Below are 17,320 nucleotides of genomic sequence, written 5' to 3' on the forward strand. Positions count from 1 at the left end.
TTAATTTTAAAATTTTCAATTCATGTAAACTAATCAAAATATTTATAATTTCCAATTCATGTAAACTAATCAAAATAATAATAACGTTTCCAAATAATTGCGAATATTTGAAAGTAACGAAGAATTATTCTAAAATATGCTATGAAGATATAATTAGTTAAAAATAAACTTTTAAATATATCAAGATAATTAATTTCGAAAATCCTATTAATATATAATTTTAGAATTGATATTGGTATAATTGAAAACATTCAAATACACGCAAAGAAATTGGAATGGCTCTAAACTCTAAAGATAATTCGAATTGGTCATAAAAATAAATAAATAAAAGGTTAAATCAGAACTTAATTAGCACATGTATAAAAATCAGAAATTGTTATAAAAATAAAAGGGTTTTATTAATAGTAGTATTAAAAAATAAAATGACAAAGGTAAAGCTACCAAAGTACCAATGTGGAATGTAACGTGTGAGTGTGAGTGAGAAAGTCAAAAGAAGCTAGGCAGCAACTAGCAACTAGTAAGCATCACTCTCCATCCCGCGATGCATAAGGAACGAAGAGGAGAAACAACAAATATTATTATTATATTATTGTTAGTGGAAAAAAAAAGGTTTGTTGTCAGAAGGCAAAAGTGCCCTTGAAACCCGCTTCTCTTCTCTTTCTCGTAACGCCGCTGCCTAGCCTATTATTTGATTAAGGATGCATAAATATAGTAATTGTTATTTTTTATTAAAATATTTTCAATTAATAAATAGAAAATATATATCTAAAAGAAACAGGTAATTCCCTTCTGTGGGCTGCCCAATCTTTTTCATCATATCTAACCAAGATGCTGATGAAATCAAACATGACAGTAACAACAATTACGAAGTTTCAGTAAGAAAAAAAAAAAAGACAATTACGGAGTTGATTTGCATGGTCGAGAATACAATTACTTATGAGGTTTATGTGGTGTGCTAAACTAGTGTAGTACTACTATCAACTTACACATTCTTACGAGTTTAGTATAAAATATTTTATATTATTAATTTATTACAAATTATTGTTGATATAATTTTTAACGTGTAAAAATTGATAAATTTATAATTAAATAATATAAAATTATCTTACACGTTGTTTTCTCGATTATTTTACTAAAATTTGTTTTCCCTTTTTAACATAAAGATATTTTTCATTATATTCTTAATTTGGCACAACTTGATCATTAATTAAACTTATTTTTAAGAATTAAAACTATTAAACATTTTTCACATTATTATTTTTATTCTTTATTTTTAAATGTTATTAAACATTTATCACTTTGTCTGGTAGGAGGAAAATGATAAAAAAAAAATGGAAAAGACACAAGGAATAGGTAAGTAAGAAATGAGAATATTGTGTTGTTTGATTGAATATAAATAAGAAAGGAGGGAAATAAAATGGGCTTGGATCGACACCTTTTTATTCCAATGCAAAAATGTGTAGAGATCAACAATGACATGAGGTTGTTCACATATTTTTGGCTTTTGTGTGTGTGTGTGGGTTTAGAAATCGCCCAATTTTGTGCATTTAATGGCGGTTTTTCAAGTTTTAAATGCAACTAATTGGATAGATCTTATGATGCTCAGTTGGTTGTACTATTGTAGGACCATCCTACCACTTTTACATATTTCTTATCAAATAGTTTTCTATATCATATAATGCTATTGCCGAACAGAAAAGGAGGATCAATCCAATCGCTCATGAATCATCTACCCTATTAGTAGGACTTTAGGTTTTTATCATCTACCCTATACAAGACTTTAGGTTTTTCTTCCATGATAAAAAGGAAATAATACTATAAAACAAGGTATCTTGTTATTTGGTTTGAGACGATTTTAAATGAAGCTAATTATCTAACGTAGTCGTAAAAAAATTGAGTCAGTGTTAGTTTTTTTTTCTTGATCACACATATTTTCTATAAAAAATAATAATATTTTAGTCAAATAAATTATTATAAACGATAAAATTTATTTACAATCTTACATCAGTTAATTCTTGCATTCGATGATAATTTTGGATTCATCTTAATATAATATCAATATAATTTAAAAGTAGTTTGAACTATCCGGAGTAATTTGGTTTTTATATCTCAATTCCAAACATATAATTTGGTTGCTAAAATAATTACTGACTGAATTAGAGAACAATTTTAGTAACTTCTAAGTGTATGTTTGAAGTGATAGTGCATTAATGATACTTTAGTTACTCAAACAATATACTTTAGTTTCATGATGACACCAGTCACACCACGAATTTTGTTTGCTCACCGCCAAACCAAACTCTACAAAATCGTTAGTTTCTAATTTTACTTACAAATTTAGACACTGATTTAGATATCAATTTTAGAAATTGGTTTAGAGACCATTTTTATTGACTAATTTAGGGACCAATTTACATACTAATTTTAATAGCTGTGAAGCCTTTTTCTTGGGCTGCTAGTTGTCGATTCACAAGCTTTCTCATCAAATTGAGCTGAAAGGCCTATCAGAATCTTACCACATAAGGAAGACCGAACTTTCATCTGATGACCGTGCATACTAATTCGTGTTTTCCCCCAATAGTTGGCATGACAAAATTTGTGACCAAACATATCAGAAGAGGAAAGAAAATTATATTTTGCCTTTTGATGTTACATCATCTTTCTCACTCGACTATCTTTTCTCCCTCACCAGTTATATATTATATTATGTCCCCTCACAAAATATAAGAGCCATACTCTATTAATTTATTGCCATAAGTGATAACTATACGTTGGTGATTACATCATTCACAACACACATGCAGGTCTCACGAGGGATACCTTAGTAAAAAAAAAAACAGCTAATACCATATTGCACACGAATCAGACCTCTAGTGTACCCAGCTCACGGTTTCTTCATCATGATCTATTTGATGATCATCATTAATTCCGTGACCACCACCATCAACAGCATGCAAATTTTCCATGCAGTTACGCATATGCTCTCATGACGTCACTTAATTATAATATACATTACTTAATTGGATACCTATATGAAAAGTTGCATTCAAAATGTGCATTAATACTGCCCACCAAAACAGCCTCGCATGCCCAACACGCGGCACCCACAATTCCAATCCTCTGGTAGTTGTCCACACTGCAACACTTACTACATTGTCTCATCCCCTTAACGCATTTATGGGGTGAACTTCCTAAGCTTAATTTGCCGATTAGATCATAGTCATACCCTTCTACCACCGCCATTCTAGTAGCTTCATGCACGTTATATAAATAAGGACACATATTTTATCAACATTCATGCATATCTTGTATTCCTTATTATAAAAGTATTTCCAAGCACGACTAAAAACACCGTTTTTTTTCTCACACCGACAGTTTCAAAAAGCAAAGGAAGAGTTCACATAAATCATGGTGGAGATTCACGAAGAAATCAACCCCTTTGATCAAGAAGAAAATGAAGACATTGGAGAGGAAGAAATCGACTATGACCAGCTTAAGAAGCGGATGTGGAAGGATCGGATACTGCTGCAGAAGATGAAGGAGAAACGGCCCAAAGAAGAGCCAGTCCAAGAAGCAAAACAAGAAGCATCTAGGCGGAAGAAGATGTCAAGAGCGCAAGACTCGGTCCTCAAGTACATGATGAAGATTATGGAAGTTTGCAATGCTCAAGGTTTTGTGTATGGGATTGTCCCTGAGAAGGGAAAGCCAGTGACTGGTTCTTCTGACAGCTTGCGTGAGTGGTGGAAAGAAAAGGTAAAGTTTGATCAAAACGCACCAAGTTCCATTGCAGAATACTTGCCACTCCTTGAAACAGATGAGTTGGATCCAAGTTCCTACATACATCTCCTTAACGACTTGCAAGACACTACTTTGAGTTCACTACTTTCTGCTCTGATGCAACATTGCATACCTCCCCAAAGAAGATTCCCTCTTGAGAGAGGCTTGGCTCCACCTTGGTGGCCCACAGGGGCAGAGAATTGGTGGGGTGAACAAGGCCTTCTGGCCCATGAACATGGCCCACCTCCTTATAAGAAGCCCCATGACCTCAAAAAGGCTTGGAAAGTGTCTCTCTTGGCTGCAGTCATCAAACACATGTCTCCTGATTTGTATAAACTTAGAAGGTCGGTGACTCAGTCCAAGACTTTGCAAGATAAGATGACAACCAGGGACACGGCAACTTGGTCCAAGGTCATGAACCAGGAAGAAACTCTGCTGCAACTGGCCAACAAGTGCCTCAAAATATCTCCATCAGAGGAAGATGATAAAAATGAGTGTGAAAGCTCTACTAGTAGCAGTACTATCATCCATGAAGGGAGTCATTTAGGTGGCAGCATTGAGAAAAGGAAGAGTGATTTGGTGTTTGACTTAGATGCTGTTATTGATAAGCTATATGCTTGCCAATACTATCAGTGTCCACAAAGTGAAATGGGTATGGGATTTCTTGACAAAAACACAAGAATGAACCATGAGTCCCTCTGTGCTTACCGGACTAATGAAGGCCAACGCGTTCTCCTTCAGGATTCTCTATCCAATGACACACAAAATGAGAATAATAACCTTGTTGGCCATCTGATTAATGATGAGTTTAGAGACATTGCAGGAAAGACATCAGAAGAAGATTATGGAGGCTTATGGCCAAATTCCCTTGAAGATCTTGATTTGCAAGCTGCACTGAATCAGATGGACATGGACTTGAATCCAAATCCAGAGCAAGATACACCACATGGCCAAGACGTAACCTCAATTTGGGACTTAGCCTACAAATATTAAGTTCCTCGCCCCATGCTTGGATCAATTGTGCACTGCTATGTTTATACTAATTAATTATAGATTAATTATTTAAATATTAATTAATAAAGTACTGTCTCCTGATGTAATACAAGATAGCCTTTAGCTCCGTACAAATACTATAAGTATTTCTTCTTAATTTCATGTTTGGCTCACAATTAATAGTTCAACTCTGTTTACATTGATTTCTGTGTGTAATAACAAAGATTGGGGTCACTTCTTAGCCACTCGTATAAATTGATCTTTTTCTCTTACATTGTTAGGATTCTAATAACTAGCTATGGTCACCTTGATGAGTCCAGGGACAAAATAGGAAGGAAATAAAGAGAGGTGACAAATCATTCTTCTATAGACCCTAAGGAAATATACAAGTTTGATTTTATTTGAGGCTTGAATTAATAATCATAGAAACTATGCCTTTGAGGTATAAAGTCTTCGTATTCAGGTCTTGGGCTTGTGTAGGAATAGCCCTTCCTGAACCTGTTGTTTCTGCTTCTTACTTCCACATCCACAGAGAAGACAGCACAAACAGGTCTATGATCAGAAAATCTTGATTCTCCACGTATGTATGATAATTGTTCAATGCCATTGCCACGCCACAATATCCTATCACACCTGACAATTATGGAATTGAAGAAAGTGTTGTCAACAATTTTTTATTTACCTATCTTTATTAAAAACTGAAAAGCCATCTAGCTAGCACTAGTCATTTAATTGAGTGACTTATATAATAAGAGTCAAGTGACCTGCATACCATGCTGGCGTTCGGCGTTTTTTCTTTGACTTGACAGTCTCACCAGCATAAGAGTCTGAATTATGTGAATACTTGTAAGTGGGAGCAAAAACAACCCTCCCCTCTTTGAAACCGTTAAAAACCCTTCCTGCGTCTCTTTCCATGTTTAACTGTACAAAATGAAATACAAGTCAATAAATTTACCTATGTGACAATGAAAAGTACACAGTACTAAAAATTGTATATACCAACAAATGAAAAGTAAAACTAGTTGTTAAGCTTGTCTTTGTAAACGTATGCTTTGTTTAATAAAAATTAAATTATTAGCATAAACATTGTAGAATTGTACTAATAATATGATGTATCATAACGTACCAATGACATGTATTAATTTCCTATACCAACAATAGATGTCATGGGTAGTATAACATGTAATAATGTTAGTAGGATAACCGTTTAATTTTTAATATATAAAGTCTAAACTAAGCATAATAAGCCCAAAGATTAACATTTTTTTCCTTAGTATATGAATGTGTGAAATGGAATTGAACTATTGTATTGATAGTATATGAGTGGTGGGACACACCTGATCTTTCGCTAACAAAGTGTCCCAGTCGTTATCCTCCAACAGAACCCTTGTTTCTTCATAACTTAAAGCCACCCGATAATTCAAATCTCCAAGCCATATTATTCGACTGCAGAACAGGCTAGAAAGTGATTAGAATTCATAATGCAAGTGCAAATTATGTGCTGTATAAAAGAAGATTCTATTAACTCATAAGTCAAATATCTGATAATAACTCTCACTCATGGTCAACTATCTTTTCTGGCGCTCGACGGCAAGGGTTCTTGCAAATCCTAGGGAATTGTGTGCCTTTGAGTATTTCAGCTACATCAGAGTTTCTTTTCAGCTCATCGCCTTCTTTCTCCCCAGAAGCCAAGTGACTACAGACGAAACAAAAACTTGTTTGATGCAATGACATGCTTATTGATATGCACCCCTGCAATCAATTGTTGATTTCATATGCACTGTTAGCCTTTTTAATTCGTGACCAAAATAACAAATCATAGTTTTATAGTTAGTGGCTATGTAATTCTATGTTGAGTGACATGTTTTACATATTAGGAGGGCTAGCAACACACTTCTAATACAGTTCCATGTGTTAAAAATTTTTGAAGACTACAAAATCACAAGGTTCGTTAAATAAGAAATAAAATCCTATAATATTGTGATTTTTAATAAATTTCAGCTAATAATTAGAAGTATATTGAAAAAAATTGTGTTAAAGAGTACTACAATATTGTGATTTATGGTATCCTTGTTGTGCTTACCTTGTTACCTAAGCAACCCATGATTCCTCTCCCAACAGAATCTGCTCTAAGATGTCCAATGTGTGGAACTAACTCCTTCTTAGTCCAAATGGTGAGAAAAATCCCAACCATCTGCTTAGTTGATATAAGGGAGTATCTACTTTGGCTAGCAGAAGAGGGTATTTCTGCAATTGAAAGCAACTCTTCTACAGTGTCATCACCACGAAGCTCAGGATCTAACTTACTCATAGGGTCACTAAATTTTCTCATCCTCCGTCTCTCCCTAGATGGAGATTCCACAGGACAATTGCAAGCCTTAAGGAGGCTGCTACCCTCTGCCCTGAAGTTTTTACTAATAACTTTAAGAGAAGGCTTCTGAAAGAAATTCAAACTTGCTGGGGACTTTGACTCCTTCGAACTACTCTGGGTTTTGGAGCCAGTTCCCGAGTCAGAAGAATCACTATATTCATTTCTTGGTTTGTTTAGTGCTTGACTTATCAATGCCAGCCACTTTGCAGCAGGTTCATTGTCTTCAATTACTAAAACATTCCCAGCGCTCAGAGGAACGATTTCCTGAAAACTGAACATACAAAGTATTTCAGGTAACATGAATTTGTAAATAATTTGAAATGAAAACAATGGAAAGAAACGAAAGCACTCAAACAGCCATAACATTATGATTTATGAATTTTCAAGCACAAGTTTCTTCCTTTATTTTGTTTTATCCCCTTTTGCTGTTAGTAGGATAACATCTTTGTATCACTTCTTGGTCTGGTCTGGATTTATTTCTTAATAGCTTCTTGATCATAAATTCATAACTGAAAAAATTCTGACTATATCTTGATTGTACCTTAATCTCAGAAATTACAAGTCATATCAATAGTGATTTCTTTTAATGTTTTGTTAAATTTGTTGTAATCATTTACTTTCCTAATGTCCTAATTTCAGCAACCAGAAAAACTAATGATTACAACAAATCATGGAAACTACTGACATGAGTAGCAATCCAGAAAATAAAGGTACCATTAACATACAATTTGCACTTTCTTCATCAATAACCACATATTTAAACTCCAAAGCTTAGTTAATTAATATGATCCTTATTGCATGGATGTTCGTACCCCAATACATATATATCTGCGGAGCCCTCCACTAGCAAGAAATCTTGGAGGTTGAGGTCATAACTTGGTGACTTTCCTCCCACATTCCACGTTGCAACAAAGATCCTGCAATCCACGTTACCAAATGGCATGCCATGAAAAAGAAGATTGCATGTGAGTCTGACTATACTATGCAACAAGAATAATGTGCTTGAAGCCTTGAACTGAAAATGAAATCCCACATACCTGAAACTTTGAAGTTCAGTTTCCATAGTGATCATAGGCCGTTCAAAATTGGACAAATTCAGGCCTTCGATCCCAGGACTACTCTCCCTTTCTGTGAGTAAGATAAGAAATTAAAATTATGGTTTACTTTATCATGTTATCACGTCCTGACAAAGCTATAATTGCAATGGGTGTACAATATGTTAGATGAGACAAAGAGTTTGAGTTTAAGGTCCACATCAAACAACAAAATTTGATTTTCTTCGTTACGCTCTTCCCCTGATTAGAAAACATCTTACCAATTACCAAAATTTCATTGTTGTTAGGTAAGCTACCAAAATAATACATGATAGCATGAAGAAGATTTCGTCTTGTTTGATAGGTACGCGGAACTGTACAAGTTGGATCCAAAATCTAGAGTTGACCCACCATATTTTCAATGTAAACTAAAGCCGTAATTTTGGATATATGTATTGTTATTAATAATATTATATTGTAAAAAAATTGTAATTAAAGCAATTAAGTGTGTTGATTCAATTTCAGAGAATGTAAAAATTGTGTTTGTGTCACAACTAAATGTATGCATCTGTGTACCTGAGAAACTTTTTCTCATGATGGGGGCCGCTTCCAAAAATGCTTTTCTTCTCGTCTCAATCTTATTCTCCAAATCTTTCCACACAAAACATTTGTAAAATAAAATTAAAGGGAACCTCACAACATGGAAATTTAGATTCTCTATGTAGACAAAAAAAAATGTCATGAATTGAATACCCAGAGTAACTCCATCTCCTTCTTCTGCACTTGATGTTTTGAGTGTCTCTTCGTCTGAACCTCTCCCATTTCGCTTTGATCCGAAAATCTTTGGAAGGATAGACTTGATCACAAACCAAAAAAAAAAAAAAAACGAGTAAAAAACATGAGAAAAATGCAACCCATGGAAGAAATTAACAATTAATAATAACAATAAATAAAAAATACCTTCTTTTTCTTCTCATTCTTGGCACTTGTATCTGGCGAGGTTGATGTAATGGTACTTGTGTTGACGGGGCAGAGGTTAATCTCGTTAGCTTTGGTCATTTCAGAGTTAGCATTTGCTTTGGAACGTGCACCCGTAAACGAAGACATTCATTCACTCGTATTTGCAACATGCCCTTAATATGATCTTTAGTTCATCACATCCACAAGTCCGACAACATTGAGAAAACAATAAAGTGAGCACAATTTATGTTTTTTTCCTCGTAACAACGTTTGTTTTTTGTCACTCTCTATTGAATTTTTTGTTTGATAATTAGGTGCGATTAATCAATCATGTTTCTCTATGATGTCTTTTTTTTTTTTTTCCGTTTTGAAAGGATAAGATTTTGGCGGCAGGGGTTTCGGGGCACTTAAGGTTGAGGGCGATAGGGAGCCAAAAAGAGGCATGAAACCGTTGAGTAACAGTTCAAAAAAGAAGAAGCCAAAATTGCACATGTTGGATATAGTAGCAGCACGGGGTATCATATCATCATCCCTATGCTGTAGACATCTGTTGGGCAGTTTGGCAACACTGAAGGAGGGAAAAACAGAAAATAATTAGGAAGAAAAAAAAAAGAATGAGGACCCGAAATAGATGGAATACGATGCATTAGACTTTAGCCTTCTGCCCACCTCCCTCTTAGGTTATTCTTTATCGTATAAATAACATGTTTCTAAAGAATTATTATTTTTGATCATAATAATCTTAAAATTTGTTGAATTATAATGTTGATAATCATAGAACATATATAATAGCTTGGTATAATTTGGATAAAATTATATTCCTTCTCTTGATAGATGTTCATTGCATTTTCTTCAATAGTGCTACAATTTAGTACATATTAATATAAATAAATCTTCAATAGTGTACACTATAAATGAACGTTAATTCAGCAACAAAAAACTATATATGAACATGTCTCCTAATGTTAATTTTCCTTTCTCAGCTACTTTTTGGTGTTTCTCACAATTAATTTTAATATTACTTACTTATTTTAAGATTTTAGTAGACAAAGCAATGTTTTAATTATGCGACTAGTTTTAATGGTTATCTGTATAAAAAAAAATTGCATTGTTAATTAATTTAAAATATAACTTTTAGTGTTACAATGAATTAGGAGATGTGTTTTTTTTTATAAAAAAACACACGAAGGCATTACAATATTTTACCCATACTCACATCACTGCCATTATGACTAGATGCATGTCACTTCATCTATACTGAGTTACTAACAGAAAAAAATTATTAAAGAATCAAAAACAAATTTTATACAGTCATGGAGACTACAAACATATTAAAACTAAAAATAATTTTTAAAAAAACTACTCAAATAAGTTCTCTATCACCAACTATGGACTTTTGACTGGTTTAACTTAAAAAAAAAAAAAAAAAACTTACCGTAAACACAAGGGTCCGCAAAATACTTCAATTCATTTATAGTGTTTTCATTCATTTACCGTAAATTCAATTCCCTGTAAGTTCTAAACATGGAAGCTATACCTATAAGTTCACTTCCATTCAGGCACAAACAAGTTCTAAACTTACATTGTCATTTACTAATCCCGTTTTTCACTCTCTTTAACCAAAATTGTTTTGGTGCTACTTTGGTTGCTACAGTACAGAAATTTTTCAGGGCTTCTACGTCTCGCTATGCAGGTTGCAGATTTAAAAGTGTCATGGATTGGTCAATTCCTTCCAGTAATTTTCAAATTGATGTTTAGCATATGAACATTCAGAGAGTCACCCACCAAAAATGAATATCGATATTTATACCTGCAGATAAATATTTACCAATCAATCTTATTAGAAGGATTCCATATATTGACTAATGCGAACATAAAATATAAATCATCACGGAGTACTGCAGCGTACCATTTTGATCTTTGAAATGCAGGATCAATAACAACTAGACATGTCATCCAACTGTTGTCTGTAAACAGCTAAACTCTGTAGACACAAATGGCAGCATACAACATGGATATTATGAGGTAGGTTCAACAAATACTATCAAATAAGAAGAGATAAGAAATTCAGAAAAAAGATAATACTATCTTCCTTATATCCTCTGAACTCCAAAGCAAACTATAATTATACGCTTTTACTTGGACAAGAACCCAAACCAAAAAAAAAAAAAATCTCACAGAACCCCGAAGGAAATGGATTATATGGTTTTCTATTAGGCTATAATCTCTGTTAGACTCAACAACTAGGTTCATGGTTATATATCTCATCTCAAGAGGCATCCGGGGAAAATCTGACATGCAATTGGAAATAATCTAAATAAATTTAACACAAATAGAACTTACGGCAGAAAAATTTAAGAGGAACTGTAGTACATTACATTGCCTACAGTTGGCATCTAACTAATTTAGGATCACTGGTATCAAGACATCACAATAAGCACTAGACTACTCTAGGTTGAGCTAGGTTGGCCAATGGCAACTAAGCTATAAGCTCATTGGCAGATGTTTGCTTTAGCACATAACTACAAAACAAGTAAAATAATAATAAACTACAAAATCTGAGCCATTTTGAAGATCATAAATACAGGTGATGATTAGCCAACAACAGGAAAAAGAAAAAAGACCAAAAACTGCAAAAAAAAACTAAGCCACGTGACCCAATCGCTAGCATAGAGGCAGGTAGTCATTTCATGTTTCCTAAATATCCCCAACCCTCACATAGCATTGCTCATTCATTAATTTGAGAAGCATTCAGTGTTTATTTCAGCTCACCAATAATAACACCGATAAATATCATGCAAAGGGATTATACCTGAGTGTATGCATAAACACCAGCTTCTGTAGGCCCCACAGGACTTCCTCTACTGTTAAACTTCCCCTCTTTGTATATGTAAAGCAATGGTATCCCAGTTGATATCTCTAAACTAGTGACCTGTTTGTCGACAGAGAAGTAAAGTTCAATCCCAGTCTTATGTTATTTACTACCAAAAGAAAAAATCACACAAATGAGATGGTTGCACTCGTAAGAACTGCAGAATGCTACCTCTTGAGAAGTTAATCCGTCCAGATACATTATAATAGACCTCAATGAGTTTCCATGAGCAGCAACCATCACGTGCTTTCCTGATTTTAGTTGGGGTTCAATCTACAACACATGCTTTTCAGTATCAACTCCCGTAGAAATTTCAAATGTTTCAATCCCCAGCAAGATATCAATGCCATAGAAAATCCAATATAAAACTGACATTAAGGAATAAGAAAATTAACACCCTTACAAAATCTTTAAAATACGGAACAGCTCTCTGAAAACACATTTCCAGGCTCTCACCCTTGGGAGGAGGAATGTCAAAACTCCGACGCCATTCATGCACCTTCTCCTTTCCGTATCTTTCTGCAGTCTCCTGCTTATTAAGACCCTGTAACTCCCCATACCTGAAGAAATAGAATAAACAAGGATAATTCTATCGTTCTAAAATTCATTGAACATATCCTATAAACAGGAAACAGAGAAATTAATAGTTGCATACATTCTTTCATTCAACTGCCATGCTGTAATAACTGGAATAGATTGCTTGGTGGTTTTTTCACTGTAAACTTGAGTCCAAGTTGTTGCCTGTTCACTCTCATCATGGATGATAATAGGAACCTATAGAGTAAAGATTTTGTTAAAAACTCCAGGTTCTAAAAACAATTGACAGGCATACAAAACACCAGTTTTTATTGTTTTTTTTCATGGATAGCATACATTCTGAATAGTTCGGGAAAAGAAGTATTTTTAAAGATTGAATAAATTGATTAAACCTATACCAACTATTCAGGTCAAAGAAAACAAGTTTGTTTCCCCCCATTACTTAAAACAGAGGGAAAATGAACAAAATACAAATGGAAGCACCAAATGACTAAATCCGCCACTACTTGTACAAACATAATCATTTTCAATCAAGTAACTAGAAAACACAATTATAAGTGGCAGGACTACCTTCTTCTGGGAGTGCTGAGTCATTGCAAGCATAGCGGTCATCTGTGCACGAATGAGTGCGGACGTAAAGATCATATCAATGGGTATATAGCTAATCCTCTGACCAGCTTCAATAGCTTCCTCTACACCTCTATTGGTCAAAGGTACATCGCAACATCCCGTGAACAAGTTCTTCTCATTCCACAAAGACTCCCCATGACGAATCAATATCAAAGCACTCTCAGCCTCGGCTATAAAAACAAACAAGGCAACAAGACTCACGTTTATTCAGTGATCAAGACTCATAGTTTACAATCTTGAATAACAAGAATCCAATCTTGAATAACAAGAATCACATGTTAGTTGAATTAGTTTGTCAATAATATGTAGATAAAAGAAAGAAAAAGAATTGCATACTTGATGAGTGGTGAGAAACGGAAGCACGAATGTGATGGTGGCGAGTGCTGCAGGGGAAACGCATTGAGAAGAAGCTTGGGAGATTTCTAGAAGATCTCGGAGCGCCCCAACCGTGAAGTCCCGTAGGATGGTGTTTAAAAGTAGCGGCCATCGTCCTGAAGAAAGAAAGATCATCGAATTCAAAGCATTATCACTTACTACTATGCACAAGAAAAGCAGTGCAGAACAAAGGAAAGATACTGACAAGTGAGCGCAAAGATTTAGAAGGGTAATTGGAGCAGAATATTAACAGAGAAATATCAGTAATAGCTGAATTCTCAAATTCTTATCTATTAATGGGTAATGAGGAGATAGAAGGTTATATAAAAGGTATTTTAACCAGCTTAACTGATAACCATAACTAACTTTATGCCAGCTATTCTAACGGCTATTCTAACTAATTGCCAACCCTTTATACAACTGTAATAGAGAAGTGAATCAGATTTCAGAATGACCCCAAAACAGAATAAATATAGCCAGGGTTAGAGTACGACGCCGTTTCCCGCTAAGATTCATTCTTCTCTTATTTTAGTAGAAGGATGAGATTCTTTATTTTATTCAGGGTGAAATTATTATATTATTCGTATTTCATTATTTAATTAAATAGAATAAATTTTTTATTTTATTTTATTTTTTTAGTATAAATAATTTCAAATTACATTATTATTTTTAGGCTAAATAATTCAATTTTCTTATTACTACTTATTATTTCTCTATATAAAATATTTTTATAACAATTGAATTGAATAATGTATAGAATTGAATAATGTATGTGGGTCAATAATTCAATTGCAAATAATTTTTGTGACAAATATCAATGTCAGTATTATGTGTAGTCTTAATTTTGTTAAGTAATATCATCTCAAAAAACTAAAACTCAAGTCACTATTATATTCCCGTTGTAAATTAAAAATATTTTAAAAATTAAAATTCATTTCTTAAAAATCAAATAATCAATCAATTCAAACCAATTTCTATAAGACCTGTTTGCTTTAACTTATATTTGACATTACATTTAAATCAAAACAGATCAGATCACAAATTATTTTTATATTCGATTTAAACGGGTTTTTTTATAAAAAAATCTAATGGAAAACATTCTTAAAAATTTATTGAGAAATATTAATAACATGGTTTTTAATGACTTTTTTAAAGTACATTCTATTATCAGCTAAAATTTATTATAAATCATAAAATTTTATTGATTTTTTATTTGTTTGATAAGTTATATTTATAATTCTATAGTTTTCAATAAATTGTAATTGATCATCGAAAAAATTATCTATAGCTATTAATAATAAGAATTATCATATATATTTGGTGTGCATATTTTATTAGATAATTTTATCTTTAAATTATTTCTTAAATTTTAAAATTTTCTTTTAACTTATATTAACTTCTCATTACATTTATGTTATTATTATTTTTTTATTCTATCATTTTTTATATTAACTGATTTAACTTCTACTTTTTTATTATTTAAGAATTTTGGAGATGCATGGAGTCTCGGTAATTGATAATAAAAAAATATAGAAAAATGTGATTAAATCAAATCTATAATTTTATAATTTTTAATAAAATTTATTCAATAGTAAAATATGATAGAAAAAATATATTAGAAAATGTGTTAATTTTTTTTTACAGAGAAGTACTAGAATCTCTTCTTTTTTTTTCCTTCGTGAACATAAAAGTGAAACATAGTCGACACTCGACATAGACGATTCATGAATCATGACTTAAAGTCAAAAAGGATTTTTGGGCTCACGATTATACGTAGATATTTTTGAGTTGTGAAAAGACAATTTAGCTCAAAGGTTGAATTATTATTTCCTTCTTTTGTTTTAAAATCTATTGTTATAAAAAATTATATGGAATTTATTACATATATTTATTAAAAATAAATGAAAAAAAAATATATATATATATATATATTTAATTCTTATACTTTCATTTTTTAATTTTAGTACCTAAAGTTTTATATCCTCCAATTTAATCTCTATACTTTATTAAAAACATATTTGTAATCTTTTCCCTCATATTTTTCACAGGTGAAGTTAATTTTGTCCATTAGAACTGCCTATGAGAATTTTTTAAAATTAATTATAATAACATTAATTTTTTTCTTAAAAAAAGTTATTAAAATATTATCCTCAAATACATTAAATCCTAATTGTCAACTACTTCATTCTTGTATTCATTTTTACCTTTTACCTTCTTTCTTTAACAATTTGTGTTGCATATCTATGAATTTACACTATTCTTCATCGATATCTATACATAGGAGTTGTGATTCAAAATTCATATATTGTTCTTCACAACCATGATGAAAAAAATGTGAATGTGAGAAAAAATTGTTGTTGAAAGCGAGAACCAATAATAACCAATTCCCCAAGAATTAACATCGTGAAAAATATGTGCCAAGGAATTAAAAACATATTTTAGTAAAGTAATAAATTAAACAATATAAAACTCTAGGGATTAAAAACAAGAAACCAAAGTATAGGACTAAAAATATATCTATTCTGAAATAAATTATTTAGCCCCCTCTATAGTTTTAACTTAGTTCCGTCCTCTTCGCAGTTAATTTTTTTAAAAGTTTAATTACTCATTTAATTTTTATAATTATATAAACTTTAACTTTTTATTTATATACTTATAAATCATTCATTTTTGTCCTTATACATACTATTTTAACCCTTTTAGTTCCTGTGAGTTTATAGAGCAAGGACTATAAAGGATAAAAAAAAATGCATAAAATAAAATGAATTAAAAATTATAACTGTATAGACTAAAATAAATGTTTTAAGTATAAAGATTAAAAGGTAATATTTATATAGATACAACTTCACATAGCAAATTATTATTATATAAATAGTTTATATATGTACAAAATTGTCTTTTAAATTGAGTTTAGGGGTGATGTACTAACAATGTAAACTAGATTTGCATGTAATGTAATCATAAATCATGTGACTTTTAAAATAATTTTGTAAAAATCAATAAATTTATCATCTAATTGAATGTTAGTATAAAATTATTTTATATTATCAGTAAGTTTTTTTTCTCAATTAATTGTAGCATTAATCTATATAAATTAAGAGAAAAAGAATATCAATTACCAAGTATAAAAAAAATTATATATTATAATTCAATGACAAATCATCATATATAATAAATTTATTAATTTTTACAAAATTATTTTAAAAGTCAGCTAACCATCATTAAATTAATAATATATAATAATTTTATATTATCAGTAAATCCATTAAACTTTAATTATTTTAGTTCATTTATACATATATAGACTAAAATGCCTAATCAAACTTTGTTAACCTACTTTTAAGATTACTCGCTATACTCTTTACTCAATTTACAGGTATAAGTTCCTTGCTGTAAGTGTTTGAATATATATAGTGGATGAGGAATAATTGTGATACATTGTACATGATATTTAACATAAAAGTATTATTTTTATTCATGGAATAATTGTGATACATTGCACGAAATAATTCTTGAAATGAATTATTATTTTTATTAATGGAAAAGAAAGAATGGGACCCAAGTGTGAAAGGAAGGGGCTGGAAGGTTAATTTAGAGCAAGAGTTGAAGACAAAACACTGAGCGAGACCGTGGGTGGACTCAGTAAGATACTACTAACATGTGTTTTGGACTACTCTACTCCACGCTCCAGTAGAGTTGGCGTGCCTACACGCTCTCAAATTGTTGTTGGTCACGGCCTTACAAGTGTCCGTTCAAAGTTAATAGGGGTGT

At 31.9% G+C, this 17,320-nt stretch overlaps 3 protein-coding genes across 4 annotated transcripts; 1 reads left to right on the forward strand and 2 right to left on the reverse strand.

Moving 5' to 3' along the window:
* The first annotated feature begins 2,993 nt into the window (after positions 1-2,993).
* LOC100789795 (putative ETHYLENE INSENSITIVE 3-like 4 protein) lies at positions 2,994-5,021 on the forward strand. Its single transcript, XM_041018157.1, has 2 exons — positions 2,994-3,123; positions 3,376-5,021. The coding sequence occupies exon 2, from the start codon at positions 3,409-3,411 to the stop codon at positions 4,768-4,770; it is 1,362 nt and encodes a 453-aa protein (XP_040874091.1). The 5' UTR covers positions 2,994-3,123; positions 3,376-3,408; the 3' UTR covers positions 4,771-5,021.
* Positions 5,022-5,144: 123 nt separating this feature from the next.
* Positions 5,145-10,416, reverse strand: LOC100790328 (type I inositol polyphosphate 5-phosphatase 5). The gene is made up of 10 exons (XM_003532787.4): positions 9,136-10,416; positions 8,929-9,031; positions 8,752-8,826; positions 8,179-8,269; positions 7,954-8,058; positions 6,854-7,412; positions 6,329-6,522; positions 6,108-6,216; positions 5,543-5,691; positions 5,145-5,403 (listed from the first exon to the last, which is right to left on the reverse strand). Exons 1-10 carry the CDS (start codon positions 9,280-9,282, stop codon positions 5,184-5,186), a joined length of 1,752 nt encoding a protein of 583 aa, XP_003532835.1. The 5' UTR covers positions 9,283-10,416; the 3' UTR covers positions 5,145-5,183.
* Positions 10,417-10,588: 172 nt separating this feature from the next.
* Positions 10,589-13,992, reverse strand: LOC100790852 (2,3-bisphosphoglycerate-dependent phosphoglycerate mutase 1). 2 transcript variants are annotated; one of them, XM_003532788.4, is made up of 9 exons: positions 13,755-13,991; positions 13,511-13,665; positions 13,115-13,344; positions 12,663-12,781; positions 12,411-12,567; positions 12,179-12,280; positions 11,948-12,067; positions 11,045-11,119; positions 10,589-10,945 (listed from the first exon to the last, which is right to left on the reverse strand). In XM_003532788.4, the coding sequence occupies exons 2-8, from the start codon at positions 13,659-13,661 to the stop codon at positions 11,069-11,071; spliced, it is 930 nt and encodes a 309-aa protein (XP_003532836.1). In that variant the 5' UTR covers positions 13,662-13,665; positions 13,755-13,991; the 3' UTR covers positions 10,589-10,945; positions 11,045-11,068. The 2 variants fall into 2 exon arrangements, with proteins under 2 accessions (XP_003532836.1, XP_006585285.1); XM_006585222.3 differs by having other exon boundaries at positions 13,511-13,992.
* Positions 13,993-17,320: the final 3,328 nt, after the last annotated feature.

Source organism: Glycine max, chromosome 8 (assembly GCF_000004515.6).
Source record: "Glycine max cultivar Williams 82 chromosome 8, Glycine_max_v4.0, whole genome shotgun sequence".
NCBI lineage: Eukaryota > Viridiplantae > Streptophyta > Magnoliopsida > Fabales > Fabaceae > Glycine > Glycine max.

Coding starts and splice junctions, on each gene's coding strand:
- LOC100790852 (XM_006585222.3), bottom strand. CDS start 13,661: ATGGCCGCTACTTTTAAACACCATCCTACGGGACTTCACGGTTGGGGC. Junction 12,281..12,410: donor TTCCGTATTTTAAAGATTTT/GTAAGGGTGTTA, acceptor CATGTGTTGTAG/ATTGAACCCCAACTAAAATC. Junction 12,068..12,178: donor ACGGATTAACTTCTCAAGAG/GTAGCATTCTGC, acceptor GTCGACAAACAG/GTCACTAGTTTAGAGATATC.
- LOC100789795 (XM_041018157.1), top strand. CDS start 3,409: ATGGTGGAGATTCACGAAGAAATCAACCCCTTTGATCAAGAAGAAAAT.
- LOC100790328 (XM_003532787.4), bottom strand. CDS start 9,282: ATGTCTTCGTTTACGGGTGCACGTTCCAAAGCAAATGCTAACTCTGAA. Junction 9,032..9,135: donor AGAATGAGAAGAAAAAGAAG/GTATTTTTTATT, acceptor TTTGTGATCAAG/TCTATCCTTCCAAAGATTTT. Junction 7,413..7,953: donor GCAGATATATATGTATTGGG/GTACGAACATCC, acceptor TTGTATGTTCAG/TTTTCAGGAAATCGTTCCTC.